At 37.1% G+C, this 17,973-nt stretch overlaps 2 protein-coding genes across 8 annotated transcripts in view; both read left to right on the forward strand.

The window, feature by feature from the left end:
- The window catches only part of taf2 (TAF2 RNA polymerase II, TATA box binding protein (TBP)-associated factor), a 30,805-nt gene extending 21,659 nt beyond the window's left edge, over window positions 1-9,146 (forward strand). For 2 of the 3 annotated variants that reach the window (XM_015358185.2, XM_015358187.2), the window contains 7 exons: window positions 740-879; window positions 2,788-2,857; window positions 3,120-3,229; window positions 4,982-5,211; window positions 5,567-5,731; window positions 7,203-7,308; window positions 7,706-9,146. In XM_015358185.2, the coding sequence (XP_015213671.1) occupies window positions 740-879; window positions 2,788-2,857; window positions 3,120-3,229; window positions 4,982-5,211; window positions 5,567-5,731; window positions 7,203-7,308; window positions 7,706-8,004 (1,120 nt within the window). In that variant the 3' untranslated portion in view covers window positions 8,005-9,146. The remainder of the gene's footprint in view (window positions 1-739; window positions 880-2,787; window positions 2,858-3,119; window positions 3,230-4,981; window positions 5,212-5,566; window positions 5,732-7,202; window positions 7,309-7,705) is intronic. The other variant, XM_015358186.2, reaches the window with a different exon arrangement.
- Window positions 9,147-12,571: 3,425 nt separating this feature from the next.
- The window catches only part of enpp2 (ectonucleotide pyrophosphatase/phosphodiesterase 2), a 31,529-nt gene continuing 26,127 nt past the window's right edge, over window positions 12,572-17,973 (forward strand). Inside the window, exons 1-5 of one of the 5 annotated variants that reach the window (XM_069194913.1) lie at window positions 12,572-12,705; window positions 14,377-14,488; window positions 15,763-15,918; window positions 16,388-16,513; window positions 17,007-17,067. In XM_069194913.1, coding sequence (XP_069051014.1) covers window positions 12,688-12,705; window positions 14,377-14,488; window positions 15,763-15,918; window positions 16,388-16,513; window positions 17,007-17,067 — 473 coding nt within the window. In that variant the 5' untranslated portion in view covers window positions 12,572-12,687. Of the gene's footprint in view, window positions 12,706-14,015; window positions 14,134-14,376; window positions 14,489-15,762; window positions 15,919-16,387; window positions 16,514-17,006; window positions 17,068-17,973 lie in introns of those variants that run through there. The other 4 variants (XM_069194912.1, XM_069194915.1, XM_069194914.1 and 1 more) reach the window with 4 other exon arrangements.

Genomic DNA, 17,973 nt, shown 5'->3' on the forward strand with positions numbered 1-17,973 from the left:
AAAGCAAAGATTCTTGAGGAACACAGAAAATACCACTACAAATTGTTGTGCAGGACGTAGTTTGTCCTTTGGCAAAAACAATTCTGTAAGGATTTCTCTTGTTGTGCTGTGTTTTTATATTGCAAAAGCAGCTGTGCCTTTTTCGTAAGCGGATTCCAGTGTATCGTCAGCTTGCTGTGCAGTTTTAACTACCATAGCTGGTCCATTTAAGAGTTTTTCTTACTCCATTAGAAATGTTGGTTGCTGAACTAGTTGAGACTGGAAATTAAAGGAAAAGAAGTGCAAATGTTAGTCACAAAAGTGCATGCTCAGTATTTGCTGTTCCAGTTATACACCACGCAGTTTCACAACCATTGCAGAAATAACCCCAAATTTGTCCTGAAAGTTCTGAAACCTTCTGTTTATGGCAAAACAGGTGACACAGTAACTAAAAAAAAAACATATGCCTACACTACTGTTTGCCAAGGCACATGAGTCTAGTTCACCTCTGCTAACACACATCATTAAGTGTTTAAAAGGCTGTCCCTGTCCCAGTAAACTTTTGTTTTTGTCTTATTTAAAGGGATTAAAAGATGCCAATCCTAATTATTAGGATTGATTTTTATTTTCTTGACATTATTGTAAATATAACAAAACAAAAACTTAAATGCATCTCTGCACATAGAAAAACATTGCTAATGCATTGAAGAACGGTATTGTTTCGTACTTATTCATTTGTTTTGCATTTGCTTGTGTCCAGTTGCCTGAGAGCCATCAGAATGTTGCAGAAGAATGGACACATTCCCAGCGATCCGTCTCTTTTTAAGTCATATGCTGAGTATGGGCACTTTGTGGATGTACGTCTTGCAGCTTTGGAGGCTGTTGTTGACTACACACAAGGTATTGTCCTATCTCTTTGCTGTTCCTAAATACTGTAGAACAAAAAAATGATTATGGAATTTCATGTGTCAAAACCGTGATAGACTGGTGTCCCTTCCAGTGTGCACCCCATCTCATCTCCATTGGTTGCCGGGATACACTTTGGCTCTCCAGCAACCCTATTTTGGATAAAGTGGTTAGCAAATGGATATTCATGGATATATGTCAAAATACTTCTTTAAGAGAATAAATCTACAAAATATCTCAAATAGTGTGCCTAAACAGAAAGAATCATGGAGCCAAGTAACGAGATTGTTGGACGCCTCTTGAAATTATAATAATTTTAGTTTTTCTTCCTGAAACTTTCAGATGCTTATAAAATCCAACCCCCTGGATGAAAACCTGTAAAAAGATTAGTTAATGCCTATAGGAATATAGTAGGGTGAAAACCATGCCAATATGATAGGGGGCCATATTGGACTTTTCATTGAACTATGTTAATTTTCAGATATTCTATTGAAACTGATTTCAGTACATGGTGCATTACAATTATTTTGGGATAGGTCTGTCACTTGGTTACGTTCCAATTTTTTATTTTTCAAAACGCATTCAGAAGCCTACTCGAAACCACTTAACCATTTGAAACAAAATTTAGTTTACTTAGTCCTACATAGATTCTTTCTCAAACACCTTTATTTTTAACACCATTTTCTAAATTGCAACTTATATTACAATAGAATGTTGTAGGATCATGAATCATCACCGACGCACAACAGTTTATTGAATGTTAAATTTGTAATTAAAATTACATATCATATTAAAGTTGCATATCACTATTAATTTGTCTCTATGTAGTTGCATTTTTTTTCTCATTTCACTATTAGCTATGAAATGTGTAATGTGAAATAAGAATATTTCTGAACTCTATATTCTGATCTCTTGAGAAGCTGGAAAATTAATTCTTATTGTGCCGGAAGCACATTTTTTTCTTGAGGGAATTAATGTACTAAGAATTGTGGAGCATTACTGTCTGGAAATAGTTTCTCAGAGATTATTATTTGTAATGCACAAAGTAGAATAAAAATCCTTGATACCATCTAGCGCAGTGTTGTATGTGGTATAATCTTCTGAGAGTTTCCCCAACCTTAGGCTTTAGGTTCTACAGAACCTTTCTGGGAGAACCTTTTGTTAGACTATTTGGCAAAATAAAAATGGAAAATTAAGCCTTATTTTTCAACTTGAAGAGCAGCCTGCTTGTATCTCTGCAGTATACTTTCTAATAAAGATTTAATTTCTCTTTTCTTTCATTATTGAAACTTGGCTGTTCTGTCCTGCTTTACAATGTAATTAGAAACGTTTCAACTAACAGATGTGCAGTAAATTTGTACAAAAGGAGCTTTTGTTTAAGGAGTTTTTGTCTATCACAGTGATGCAGTGAAATGTATTGCAGTGAGGTTTCTAAATCCAATGACCATGAACAAAGCATGAACCTACAGTTAGCAAGAAAAAAAATCCAGTAACATCTAGTGATAACACTAACAAATCACCTGTTTTAAAAGTCATAACTCCCCCAGTACTTAAGTTCGTTGTGTGTTGTTCTAAAGGTTGTTTTTAACACTTTACAGTGTTTCTTCTAACTTTGTTTACATTCTGAATGTGTACAATTGCTGTACAGCTGTGCTCAGAATGTACTTTTTTGCTTTTTCCAGCTAAATGGCATCATTTCTTTAAAGATGAGCAGCTCTTCCCTTTCCCAGAAATGTAAAATCATCCAACGAACAGTGGCACGTTTTAGCATTTCTGCTGGACTGCTAATATAAACCTCATTAATCAAATTCATGGTCGTTGTGCAAATTAGAATCTTCTCAAAGAATCCTTTATACTGAAGCAAAAACACTTAATGTTTCTTTATATGCTGTTTATTGATAGTTGACAGGAGTTCCGAGGAACTTCAGTGGCTGCTCAACATGGTTCAGAATGATCCTGTGCACTACATCAGGTCAGATTTGCAGTTGGACATTGCATTTTCTCCACCATTACATGTGGTTTCTTTTGTTGTATGTAGGTGTTACATTTTGGGCTTTCACTGTCAAAAATACAGTTGATGGAAAGTACTTTTTCTTGTGAATCTTTTATAGATCTGATTTTTTTATCATTTAATTATGAACATGTACCCTGTCTATTATTGATGTCTCTATCAATAGGAAACCTGAGTATATTGATCACATTATCAGTTGCTCTTAAAAATCAACTTGTTTCAGGCATAAGATCTTAAGTATGCTGGCAAAAAATCCACCCTTTACGAAAAACACAGAGTCTCCCCTTTGCAATGAAGCTCTCGTTGATCAGCTTTGGAAGCTAATGAATTCTGGTAAGTCACTTTCAGCCTAATCAAAAGAAGTGCTTAAGTAGCTGTGCTTACCTGTGAAGGTGTGTTGCCAGCTGAGTTCGGATATAGGAGGTCCTAGTTTATGTGCCTAGCTGTATTCATGGATACAATTATTAGTAACTTTGAATAGTGTCAGTTAAATAACTAGTTGTAAAAACAGAGTGTACAAAAACCCTTATACTGTAGCATGTTAAAATTCCTTCATGTTATTCACAAACAAATGTATTTCCTTCAAGAATACCCTAGATAACAGCACATAAGCTGTTATGCAGTAGGGACAGTTGATGTATATATGGTGATTGGCCAAAAACCAGGGAAAGATTTCTCTAAAGTGTATTTGTAAAATATAGTTATATTAATGCTCAAAGAATTGCAGTTCATTGGTCAAGTACACCATTTTTTTGTGGTCCACATTGTTTTTATGGTTCGTAGAATTTAATTTGATGTATCAATGTTTTTATATATTTAATGTATACAAGTTATAAGAATATCTATGGCCCCTTTGTTGTCTTTTTCTTATTGACCAATTCTGCCACTGTAAACAGTCCACTCTTAATTTCACATTTTGTTGTGTGTAGACTGTTTCATATCCAGTATGAGCAAAGAGGCCTTAGGATCACCCTAGACGTACCAAATTAAATATCACCCTTCATGAGAAAAAACAGCACTTTATGACCTGGTTTTGATTACTGGACGCATTTCTTTCAAACATGAGAAAATTAGCTCTTTCACAACATTTGGCACGTTTTGAAAGATTTATGTAACGAACTGCTTCATGGTTTTTCAATGTCTTCTTTTAGTGAAGACTCGTTTCTTTCTTATTACATCGTAAATGTTAATGTGTTAGAGTTTACCGCTATACTCTGATGTCTGCAGGAACTCCTGGCAACCGAGACTGGCTTCTTTTGCCAGACTAAATGAAATCAGGTCTTTGTGGTATGTGTTCAAAGGCTATTGATAATGCTCTCATTTTTCCACCATTAAACCTGACATCCAGGAAGTTAGACTGCTTTATATTTTTATGCATATACTTCTGACCATAACATTAGGCTGAAACTGTCATTTAACATGATAAAACATTTAAAGATTATCTTTCCCCATTTTCAGAGGCAGAGAGACTTTATATTTTCAGCAGCAGCATTACCACCTTGAAGCCCTATATAGCCAGATCACAAAAGCTTAGCAAAGCTGGGTCAGGTTGCCTGTCTAAGAGTTGGATGGCACTCTTCTTTCTTAGACAGAATCTTCAAATCAATACCCCAGTGTGGTGACTGGGAACACGGATTTGTAAGTCCTGTCCTTCAGATGGATGAGATGTGAAACCAACATCCTGGCTCCTTAGTCACTAAAGATCCCATGGCAATCCCAGTGTTTTGGTTAAATTTCACACTGGGTGTCTACAATCTGGCGTCATGAAAATTCTTGCTTAATTCAGTTGGAGAAACAATTTCTGATTTCCTCATGTGATAAAAAAAGTACCAAATGCACACTTATTTCATGAAGAATTAAAGTCTGAAGTAATGGAAAATACGTGTTATTCAAGAAGCAAACTTTAAAAAGCCATGTGGTTGAAATAGAATGAACGGTAACAATGTTTCTGTGTTTCTGTGTAGTATAAAAATGGATTACTGAAAATGTATTATCATTGAAATTATTTAAAATCCCAATGATACGGAGACACCATGGTTTGGGGGATTTTACACAGATTGTATTTAGTGTTCTCTGTATTTCCAGGTACCTGTCATGACTGGAGGCTACGCTGTGATGCAGTGAACCTATATTACACTCTCTTTGGCCTCAGCAGACCTTCATGCTTGCCTCTGCCTGAGCTGGGGTTGGTTCTCAATCTGAAGGAAAAGAAAGCTGTTCTTAATCCCACCATCAAACCTGAGATAGCAGCTGGCAACCTGGAGCCAGGGAACAATGCAAATATTCATGGACCCATCATGGGCTTCCCTAGCAGTGTAAGGACATGGTATTAATTATAAATCTCCATTGTCCATAAGCAGTATACTTTACAATTATGAACAGTAGCATGCTCTGTATCCACATGTGCCCTTTTTGAAGACATTTTCATGCAAACATTTGGAATCAGTATCTGGGATATTAAGTCCAGAGTCTTATAATATTGACATACATTAGTCAATTTTTGACTGCAGTTTTGCTTTTTTATTAATTATTTATTAACATTGTCCTCATTCGTTAGGAATTTAACTCTCAGAATGCCTACAACTTCCCCCGTTGCTTGGTTTTCTATTGTTGAACTAATGACAAAGAGGAGGACAGTAACACCTAGTGGGTTTTCCTTGTTTTTCACAGCATGAGGATGAGCACCCAGCTATTGAACTGCCACTCAGTGCACCGACTCCTCCAGTCGGACAGGGGTTGAAGAGAAAAGCAGAGACACCTCTAGGATCCCCGCTGGAGCCTGGTCAGGTACTGGAGAAGGATGACGACAGCAGTAAAGTCAAATTAAAAATCAGAGTAAGGAGAATCTTCAGAAATGCAGACACATGATGTCATTCTGCTGGGTTAATACCCAGCACTGGGTCTCAGCAGTCTTGTTGTACTTTTTATCTATAAATCAGAGACCTACTGAACAAATGGACTTCATTCTCAGTCATGTTCTAATTTTGTGAAGTATTACTTAAAGACATGGCATGTTTCATTATTTTGACAGAGCCATTTTCTAGTGCTGATCATCTAAATCCAAATTTTCTCCATGTGTGTCTTTGCTTCATTTCACAGATGGCAGACATACAGAATATAAGAAATAATTAGAGACAGCGATCCTAGTTTCCATAAAGTACTTTATATGGAAAGATTTAGTTGATTTGATTTTCTAATTCAAATACAGGAAAATGTTAAAAATGTTTAAATTTGATATATATGCCAATTACTAACAGTTACTAAACCTGTTAAGCCCTAAGCATAAATAGCATAAAACTTACCTGAAAAGCTGTATGATAAGATCATAGTTGCATACCTGCAAGATCTAATAGAGAACTTGCAAAATGTCCTTGAATCTTTTTTACAGGTATTCTCCAGTGCTCAAACCCAGTTACAAGACAGAATTAAGATAAATCAGTTACGTAATCCACAGTTAATCAGCTTTTCCCAATTTTACCCTGATAAAAAAAGATGAGTGTAAATAAAAATTAAGACTTTGTTTGGCCAAATTCGCCACTCCTCTCTTTAAAACTGAAGTGACAAATGAAGATACTCAAACCAAAAATGCTGTCGTTCCATCCAGTTTTACTCAAAATCACAGAATCTGGAATATAAAACTTGATGACAGCATTAATAGTTTTGCACACAACTGGATTTCTGTGATATTCGTGGTGTATGAGCATAGTCCAACATCTGTTAAGGTTTCATAGACTTAATAAAAATCTTGTCACACACGGATTAAAAGCATAATGAAAGCTGGGAATACAAGTGTTTCTTGCCACTTTCATGCCTCTCAGTATCTGAGTGGCAGAATGTCAGATGTCATTGTTTTTGTGCAGCTTCTAGGCATTATTAGTGAATATATAGTAAACATTCCTCTGTAATTAAAAAAAATAGAAATTTGAAAATAATTTTTTAAATCTCAGTTATTTAGTTCGCAGTTTATTTTGTTTCCATTCTATAACATTTTAAATTGCAGGCTACAAACATGTCCCTTGCCTTTAAATCAGGTTTAAATTTACATTTTCTGTTACTGGTAATATTTGTAACACTGGGCAGCTGATAATAGCTAACCTATGGATTTTTAGAAAGCAGGACTGGTTGTAAACATTTTTGCTGCTGTTTGTTGTGGTTCTTCATGTTTCCCTCTTGTTTGACATTTAAGAGAGTTGGAGTGATTTCATGATGTTATCATCCTTGCAAAAATTAGTGTGCTAAAATAGCGTTTCTTCTTAAGATATTTTCCTTAAAAATGATAAGTGGTGACTGATTTCTTCTTTTACAGTTCTCAAATTCGCAGGAGGAGGAAGATATTGATATGGATACAGTCCATGACAGCCAGGCTTTTATCTATCATCATTTAAATATGCTTGAAAGGCCATCTACACCAGGTAAGAGACAACAAAGAAATGTGTACATTTATGGGCAAATAATTCTCCAAAAGTATTGGGACATCAAAGTCAGAACAGTGATTTTGCAATTTGTGTTTGTGATAATGGGAGATATATTAATAATAAACATAATACATGTTTTATTCTTGGGTAATTCCAAGCATTTGGTCATACTGGAAAAAAAACTTTGTGTCCAATCCAGAGTTTTCAAGTGACATATATATTGAGACATGTTTATGTTAAGTAAATTTCAAAGTGTCGAAGTTGATATTAATTTAGGGTACTTCGTCTGCATGTTTGATTTGCCATTTTTACAGGACACCCAGTAATCACACTAGCCTGTTTTTGACAAAAGTACCTCTCTGTTGAAATCATTGTTCTCATGTGCCTGACACAGGGAAAGAACCACCTTGTGTGGAACAAACCATCCTGTCCATGCCAGCGACTCCCCTCTCCATGTTTGGCAAAGAAACCAATTCTTCCTCCAAGCACAGCGACCACCACCACCACCACCACCATCACCATGAGCACAAGAAGAAGAAGAAGAAGCACAAGCACAAACACAAGCACAAGCACAAGCATGAGAGCAAGGACAAGGATAAGGACAAAGAGAAAGACAGGGAAAGGGACACCCATACCTTTATGAACAGCCCTGCTAGCGGTCGGTCAATATGCTCGCCTTCCCTCTCTGACTGAGTTTGCAGGGGAATCTCACAGTAGATCTTCCCTCTGTTTGCCCTTGCAGGAGGTAGGTTTCACCAAGGGCTTCTGTGTTCTGATCGCCCTCGACCGAATGTTCAGATGGATGTGCTTCATTTAGGGCAATGAAACTCTGGTGATTCCTTCAGTTTTGCTTTATTTAATTTCTGACTGCACAAAGCAAATCATTTCCAACACGACTTCGCCGGTTTATGGGCACCCTGCTGGACATCTTGTTCACCATGAGGACCATTAAAGCTGATATAAATCTTATAACAGTTGAGAAATGGAAACGTTTGGCAACTAATTTTACTAGGGAACCTATTCCATTGGCAAAACCCAGCCACTTTCACTTTCAGACAGCTGCTTCCCTTTTCAGTCTTTTTTTAAACTTTCCCTCTACAGGGAGCTTTGAATCTTGGGAAAGTAATTTCATTTGGAAAGGTAATTGAATTACAACTGCAGAGTATTTTTTAAAATTATTTTCATATATGTATTATTTTGTGTTGTCAGTGGTGTATCGTTAAGACAAATCCCTGGCCTCCATTGATATTTCAGCTACTCCAAAAGAAGTACATCTTTTCATTTTTAAAATTGGTAATTGTGTTAATGGACCTACATTTAAAATTAAATTAAAATAAGAGGCTTCTTATATTTAGGCAGCTTTACTGTACCATGGTGGTTAACAGTTTGATTCTGGATATAACATGATGTTACTGATTTAAAGAAACTGTAGTGGTCACCTTAGCAGTATTCTCTGAAAAAATACAAGAACATGCTGTACCTGCAAATGCAAAGGAGTCATTATCATTTTTCTACAGTTCTGTATGATATTTTGCAGCATTTTTGCAATGACGTAAAATTGGGAGCGTACCTTTTCCCCTTTTACTAAATCAAATTTCATTATAACCTTTTATGATATTGTTTGTCTTTTTTCATAGCCATGCCACTCTTTTTATTGTGTAAATTCATTTATGGTAAGTTTAGTAGTTTTACATTGCTTTGACCAAAATTGTCAGAAATAAAAAACTACCAAAGCAAACAAAGTTAATAATATAAGTATTCTTCATTGCCACGTGTGTAACTTTTAACTGAAACCCGAAAATCCAGTATCTTAACAAATAAAGCATTTAATAGTGTGTTCTTTGTTTTTTTCAAATGATCAAAAACATCTTTCAAAATGAAAACTATCAGATATCAGTTTTGCAAGATTTCGGAATATGTAAATTATTTCTGTACCAAGAAGTACCAGTCGACCAATCTAATATTGAGACACATCAGTGGGACACTCGGCCCTTAGCAGTGCAGTCCAGAGTGGAAGGAATTGATTCTACAGACTTAATGACAGTGCTTGATCAAGCCAGAGGCAACTGCATATTTCTACATGCTTTAAAACTGTCAACCACAAAACTATTTTGGAAACTGGTATGGAATAGGGTGGTACAGTGGCGCAGTGGTCAGCATTGCTGCCTCATGTCTCTGGGACCCCGTGTTTCATTCCAGACCTGGGGTGCTGTCTGTGTGGAGTTTGCATGCCTCCCCCCCCAGCTCTCGGTTTCCTCCCACAGTCCACAAACATTATGGTAGGTGAATTGGTTTCTGGGAAAAACTGGCCCTGGTGCGACATGTGTGTCTGTGTATGCCCCAAGATGGACTGGCGTCCTGTATCCTGCCTTGCACCTCTTGCCTGCCAGGATAGGCTCTGACATCTCCACAATCCTGTATTGGATGAAGTGGTTAGAAGATGGATGGATGATATTGGATACCAAATAAATAATAAAATGAGCATTTAATAATAATAATAATAATAATAATTGCTTGACAACTATGACCTATTAAACATGTAAACAAAATGTATAATTCTGTTTTGTCAACAAGCACAAGCATTGCATGTATGGACTTAAGTATGTGTTTGACTACCTTGTGATTATGGGGTTTCCCATTTTGATTACATCAGTAAGTAGGTAAATGATTAAATCAATAATTAAAAAAATGATTATATTATGTAAAAATGTAAATGCAAATGCAATTGATTTCTTGTCTTCATTCATATTTTCAAAAAAAAACTGAAGTTAAACAAATTAGGGGATAAAGTGTTTGAAAAAACCCAGACTTGCACATTTAATTAAAATAGGTGGAGAGACTTAACTCACATGCAAAATCAGTGCTTGTTGTTGTGCATTATCATGAGTTAAAGGCTCCATGTATGGATTGAAAACAGTTAAGCACTTCTACAGTTAGTAGAAAATAGCAGTCTTGTCATTTAAAATTAAAACTGCATCTCCTTGAATTGTATGAAATGGCAAGTACTGTAGATTAAACAAAAACTAGAACAATGTGCTTTTCAGTTTAAATTTGTCATGCAATGCAATTATATTGAAGCATTGTCTCTTCCCTCTGAGCAGAAATATTTATTATCGATACAGAAGGAATTCATAAGGTATCCCTGCTAAGGTTATTATGGAACTTACTGTATATGCTGCTTATGACTGTAGTGCATTATAAATAGCATAAAATATTGTGGAACACGTTCTCACACAGGTGGCACAGTAGCATAGTGGTTAGCATTGCTGTCTCCTTATGCTGAGGTCCTGGGCTCAGTTTCAGACCTGGGGTACTATATGTGTGGAGTTTGTATGTTCTCCCTGTGTTTGTGTGGGTTTCCTCGGGGGGGCTCAGGTTTCTTCCAAAAGTTTGAAAGCATACTGATAGGTTAATTGGCTTCTAGGAATATTGTCTCTGGTGTGTGTCTGAGTGTGCCCTGCGATAGACTGGCGTCCCATCCAGTGTGTATCCTGCTTGGCACCCGTCCTGCGAGCCTGGATTGGATTGACCCATGGATTCTCTTACCCCTTCACCGACTATGGGAATATGTTAAGTATTGTCCCTCTTGTGTGTCTACCAAACCTCACTACTTGGCACAGCTATATTCAGACATGAGAAGTACCCTGTTTTAAGAAAGGGGGCTGATACCTGGTCTCGCTCTAGGAAAATGACTGATGACACAGAAGAGTCCAAGTTTGTTTAAACACAAGAGCCCATTCAGCTGTGTTACTGTTGTTTGCAGATTTCTGCCTGCAGAATATGTTTCACACAACCCTAGTTTTGCAGCTATGGCTTTTTAAAATTCAAACGTTTAAAAGAGGCAGATGTGACCTCTATTGCACATTAAGCACATTGTCATTTACTAGAAAATGTTCCCCGGATTTACAGGAAACGGTCTGTTTCTTGTAAGAGTGCTGAGTTGCTGTGAAGTATCCCCCCTCTTGAAGAAATGGCACTATATACACTATTTTGGTGCCAAGAATAATTTCCAGTGTAATGACCTACTTTCCCATTTTATATGCTAATGATGTTTTTGTGTTTTTTTCTGTTCACAACAGACATATTTTACATCACTTTGGTATACAGTATATATACAATATTAAGAAGAGGAAACAGAAAGGTTCAGAATACGAGCAAAAGTAATAGTTCCTTTTATTTTATTCAATTAAATTCTGAAATGACTTTAAGCCGGATTTGTACATGAAACACTTGTTGAAACCATCTGTAAACTCTCCAGCAGAACTACAGAATTCACCTACTTGAGAGAGGATTATGCACAATTACCAACATCAGACATATGTTCTCATCATGCATCTCTCAAAGGGGGATTGCACTGCCCATAATACCACTCTGTGGCACAAATCAGCAAATGCTCTACTATTGCTAATTAAATCAAGGAACAAACATTACGAATTTCTCCATTGCATCAGGACACAAGACACTCGCTAGGACAGATATTTCATGCTTATTTCTGTTTTACAGATTAATTATGCACTTACATAAATTCACATGGGTTCATGGAGATCACATTCTTGTAGCGGAATCATGATGTCCAAAAACGCAAACTGATATAATTGCCTGTGCTTTGGACAGAATTTTTTATTCAACTGGAAGTGTACAACACGGATCATGAATTACTCTACTAACGACTTTCTCTACTTACATGAATGTACACATGCATATGATTCAAAGAGATGTCCCAACTACTGTCATTATTTTTATAATTGATAGTTTCATTTTTCCTATCTTGTGTATGTAAATATGTCCTGAAAATACTTAAGAACTGGATTTAAATTCTGTATTATGTTTAAATCTAATGTAAACAGACTCATAAAATCAGTCATTAAGGGAACACTAATTATTGTTAAGCAGTTTGCGTTGGATATATTTTAACTACAGTATATCTTCACCAGTGAACATCTATGTTCAAGTACAGATTAGAGAATAGTAATGTATTAATCTAGATCTGATTGTCTCCTTCGCCTGAAACGCCCTGAAAAACATACAAATAAGCAAAACAAAAGGAACATTCTGATAATCACTGTCTTTTTCACATTTAAATCACTACATAAACATTTCGCAGCATGTTCTATTTAAGAAGTAAGAGATCTATAGCTCGGCTTTTTTTTTACCTTTCTGGAAAACATCTCTACTTAAAGGACATGTGCCAATAGAGCCATTGTCCCCAAGGACAGTTGTCACCATTACTTCATCTGCATTGGTTAACGCTGAAAGCAAACTGAATAATGCAAACAAACTGAAGCCCCCACACTTAGCGCACTGCACAAGCGAGAAGTCCAGGGGACTCCGATTCAATAAAGGGTCAGATCAGGAACAAACAACGTATTTTGAAACATGTTATTTGGAAAACTGGTACGGTAAGATTATGGCTCTTTCCCCCTTTTCTCACAGCAGACTTAAAACAAGCATTTATGAAACAGCATGTTGCGTTCGTGACTTGTTTAAGAGAAGTCTACAAACCCGAGTTTTAAAGTTTGACTAATTATGTTTACCTTCTAAAGCGTTTAACCACTCGAATGCTGCAGTCGAGCCTGACGACGACCGACCCACAGAAAAAAAAAACAATGAACGATTTGAGCGACGAGCATGTTTCGTTAGCTCAGTGACCCTGGAAATACGTTTGTTAAAGCTGGGAAAATCTGGTTTAACAGCTGCTGCTTCACACTTTTTTTGTGCAATTCAATGCAACAGAGACCAAAAAAAAAATAATCGATGCATTTCTAATGCTGGTTTGATATTCATCCTGTGAAGAGTCAGTGTTTTAAAGTAAGGTGGAGAAAAGCACGGAAGTGGGGATGTTTACATTTATGGGGTCCGTGTAGGCAGGTAGACCAGGATTTTTACGGTATTCATTTAAATTACGAGTTTAAACATATTGCAACAGAGATAAAAGTATTAAATTAAAAGACTCTCCCTACACCCACCGCAGCCGTTTTTTTTGTCTTCAGTTTGTAAATCTAGTGCGAAAGTCTGTCCTTATTCCTTTATTCTTGTGAATTTAACTAAAATGTCGGATTAGCCTATATAAAACATTTATCACAACGATAAAGTTTGGTGGCCCTCTGTATATAAATTCAGATGTTTGACCAATTGAGTTGGGTCGACAACTGACCTTTCGGAGCTTGTTTACTCCAGGGTCTGTCCACAGGGCTGAGGGTAACTCCCCGACCACTGTATTCATTGTCTGACTAATGTGAAACAATTTATTTTCGGTTTTATATTCACGTTTCTGTTGATTTTAGACAGCTTGATTTAGGTGCAAACTGGTATTAAATACAGCCCCACTTGTTCTTTTTGGTGGTCTTTATTTTTTTTATCATTAGTGGTTAATTGGAATAGACAGAAACAGTATTTATATGTATATTTTTTATATGTATTTTATTGAGAACCTGATGCTCTCAGAGAAACATATACTTCGTGCCATTTTAGTTATGCTTCAAAATATTTCTCACTTAAACATACCTTTTAATTTGTCTGTACAGTAAAATGATACAGGCTTTACTACACACGAATCCGGTGGTTAACAGTCTTTTACTTTTAAACCATGTCCCAGATTAATTTCATCCAATCAAATTTCTGACTTCCTTTTGGGAATAAAGTGAAATTACCTTCTGGACAAATCAAAGACGCCTGACAAGCTGACCAGGTGGGGGATCTGTTGTAATTACAAAAATCAGCCGGCAGTAACAGCGCTTTGCACTTGCCCTCATAGCAGAAGTGCATGCAACACGCTTTAACAAATCTGTCAAAATGCGAAAACGCAATATTGTCATGAAACAGGTAGGACTGACATAAAAAAATATTTTCGTGGAGAATTATTCAAGTTTGTTTCTAACTTCTGCACTGGATTATTTTAAATGAAAATAACACCAAGAACCGCTTTTCTGTTCATTCAGCTCCTGAATAGATTTATCTGAAAGTAGTCATTAGGGTTATTGGTATTTTTATATGTCATAACTAACACGCTCAAATCAGCTGCGAAGGGGTTTGTGTAACCGGTTCTTTTCTTTTTCTTTTCCTCAGGTACTGTGTGTCTTCTCCCTTGTTCTTGGAGCCAACGTTGGTCTGGGATATGTTTATAGTCGCCAGCGACGATCGGGGGAATGGGATGAGGGACCACCAGACCCCGAATCTAGTAAGTGAAAATCTGTGAAATTATTATTATAAGATTTCTTTGTTTTCCCCCAGTCAGTGCCTTCTAGATCGTTTCATCTTTGTGATTTTCTGTAGTTCTATGCGGTATCTCTTGACGCTGCCCTTGGTGAAAACTGACAAACACAACGGGATGTTTCCTTTCTAATCTCAGTTTACGTCCGATCCATTTATCGGGGGGTTCTCCAATGTGCAGAAAAGCGGACCCATTAACAACTCTTTCTGTGTTCCCCATGTTGCTGTGCTGTGCATTATGAAAGCAGGCTACAGACGCACGTGGAATACGAATACTCCTAGGCTTCAGTGAAAGACTTCTTTTATGGAAGCCATTAAATACGGAATTGCGCGACGGAAAAACATAGTTTAAGCAAACATATTATGTAAATTAGAAGCGTAAAAGCTTGAGAGATAAACAGTTATATGAGTAACGGTAGGCAAAATAAAAAAAAATGAAAACTGTAAATAAGCCTTTTATTTTTTGGTTCACAAAAAACTAGTCACACGGTAGTGTATTTTGGAAGCCTTCTATGTATATTGGCTGGAAAGTAAACTCTTTGGTCGACTATACTGATGCCACTTTAAACACGTCAAAAGTTTATAGAAAAATCCAGATCACTGACTGTAGGTCTGGTTGGCTTTAATCAGCAAATTGTATTTTTGTATTCCGTTTTCTACATGCATATTTAGATAGACATGTAGCAATGTTGTACAGTGTTGTTGGTAATTTTGTACACATCAACACACTGTACTATATATGTATAACTATCATCACTTTGCTTCCTTTAGTATTTTAATTTCAGTTAAGGACCATCTGAAGGTATTATAGATGGAAAAGGTATATGAACAGATAAAGCCTATATCTATTTCTGTTTCGTGCTGTACATTTAAACATACGTTCACTGCACAACCTTGTTTATAAAGGTGATATACTGTGTCCAAGGTCACATTAAGTAATATTACAATGTAAACTAAGACTCGTTTTGGGGGGAGGTGCTGAATAAGCTTTAATGGGCTCTCTGTGATGACCAGTTGGATTCAGCTGAAAAGGGTACTGATGACAAACTCTGTAGCCTTGTTCCAGGCTTTGCAGTAATTTTTTTCTCTTTTGGCGTTTTTGCCCTGTAGCAGTTATACCAGACAAATCCTGCTGAAACTATCAGATGGCAGTTTCCCAGATACACTTTTCCAGCTGCAGTTTGCAGTCTGTGCTAAGACGGTGGCCTCCAGCAGATGTTTAAGTGTTGTTACTGGTGATAGCTCTTTCAGATTCCCCGTGGGTAAGCACCTCGGGATCATGCAAAGGAAGATGCTTTGAACTACAAGAAGCTGAACCTCCTGGCTGCCGCTGTGACAACTTATGCAAAACCTACAACAGCTGTTGCACTGATTTTGATGATCTTTGCTTAAGGACAGGTAACTAACTGTGAAGCCCGTGTCTGTTCTCTTCCAGTTGGTTATTGTTTTTTCTACTTTCTGCTGGTAATGGCAGGGCAATCAGTTCCCGGAGTTCATTTTCCAGTCCAGATTTTATTTTCAGCCCAACCTGTTGTTTTCTTTTCTTGATCTGGTTGGGTTAATTTAACCACTGTTTATAGGAGAAACGTTTCTCCTATTTTGTTCTTGCTAGAGATGAATTGGGCGATTATTATTTTTTTTTGCATGGTTAGAACTAAATCATGTGTCTAATTTGTTGAATTCATATTTCTGTTTATTTGCAGATTAAAACATCAAGCTGCAGCTCATTTTTTGCTATGTTGCTACAACTTACTCTTTTAATAAAACCTGTATGTGCTTAATCTTTGTGAAGTAATTGGGGTGGTGCAATGCTTTATGGACTGTTTTCCTTTTCTCCTTATACTGAATATTTGGTATTTGATTTTAGCTCAAGGCTTTGAATGCAGTAAAGAGCGCTGTGGAGAGACGCGCAATGAAGAAAACGCCTGTCATTGCTCTGAGGACTGCCTGGCCAAAGGCGACTGCTGCACCAACTACAAAGCACTTTGCAAAGGTCTGAGGCTCTCTTCTCGGTTATCTTCTCATAAAGTCTGACGGGAAAACAAAATCGGTGTTTATCATTCCCACTTCTCCTGGTTTTATCTATTTCAAACATACTTAAATAATCCTGAAGGTTTATAACCTTGCTCTTGACTGGAATTGATGAAACCTGTTTAACCTTTGAAAATGAGCGCAAGTCCTTTTTATCATTGGAAAGGGAGGGAACTTCCAGTTAGGTCTTGGATCTTGACCTGAGGTCATCTGTGAGATTTTCTGTCTTCAAAGAGCTGTTTTTGGGGGTGTGGATTTGGTAGGCATCTATACATTATTTTCCTTAATTGTTGTTAATTGTAAGCAGAAGTATCCAAATCTTTTTTGCTCAGTGTGGTGAGTTTATTGATTTTTTTTTTTTTTAAATCATGAATTGGATTTTTCCTTGAAACTGTGTAGTGCTCTCCGTGTGGCAGCACTGGTGTGAGTGACTGATGTGAGTTTCTCTGTGTCAGGGGAAACTCCATGGGTGCAGGATGAATGCGAGGAGATCAAAACCCCAGAATGTCCTGCCGGGTGAGTCACACGACGTCCCTTCACTGCAGCGCTTTGGTTTATCTTTTCTGTGAGCAACTATGAGGAGTCTGTAACACGAGTTCGGGAGGAGTGACCTCCAGCCAAATTCCCCTTCATCCCTTTTCCTCTTAGGGATAGAAGCCCCTTTCTTTCTTCTTCCTCCTTTCTGCATCCCTCCTCCGCTCCATCTCCACCTCTGCGCTCCCACCGGTTCATTTCACTCTGCATGGGGGTCCGAACTTCCTCGACCTATGGCTAGGTGGGTGGCCCTCAGCCAAGCGTGTTAAGCCAAAACTCTTTGTTCCGTAACTCATCCATCTATGTTCAGCATGTTTTTTTTTCTGCTATGGTGTAGTTGTTCCTCATGAACAGCCATGGTGATCTGAATTATGATGCCAAAAACCCATGCGAGCCAGGTATATAGAAGAGCTGTCATTCTGTTTTGTTTTTTTTAATCTAAAGACCTGCATAGTTCTTGTAATTTAGCCCTCCTGTCAGTGATAATGGTATTTTGGGATTTGAATGAGGAGGCTTCCCTGTGTCACTTAAAAGTGAAAGTTTGAAATTATCCCCAGTTGAGTGACTCCCTCTAAGAAGATTTGTAAAACTATTGGCCATTTAAAGTGGAGAGCGACCCTTCCCCATCAGTTCTACGTCTCGAAAATGTTAAATTCATTATGAATTAGGCATCTAGAAATAGAAAATGAAATTTCTAAGAAGCTCCTTTTTCTTGTGTGTCTGGATGGACTAGTCAGTCATGCTGTAATATGTTATGAACTTTACCTTTACCTTGGTGACAGTGTTTGTGCTTAGGTGTAGGAAAGGAATACATTAAATACATCTCCTGTCTGCTAATTATAATTCTTTCAGAGAATACCTAATATGTACCTTGGTTATGCTTCATAG

Source organism: Lepisosteus oculatus, chromosome 10, assembly GCF_040954835.1.
Source record: "Lepisosteus oculatus isolate fLepOcu1 chromosome 10, fLepOcu1.hap2, whole genome shotgun sequence".
NCBI lineage: Eukaryota > Metazoa > Chordata > Actinopteri > Semionotiformes > Lepisosteidae > Lepisosteus > Lepisosteus oculatus.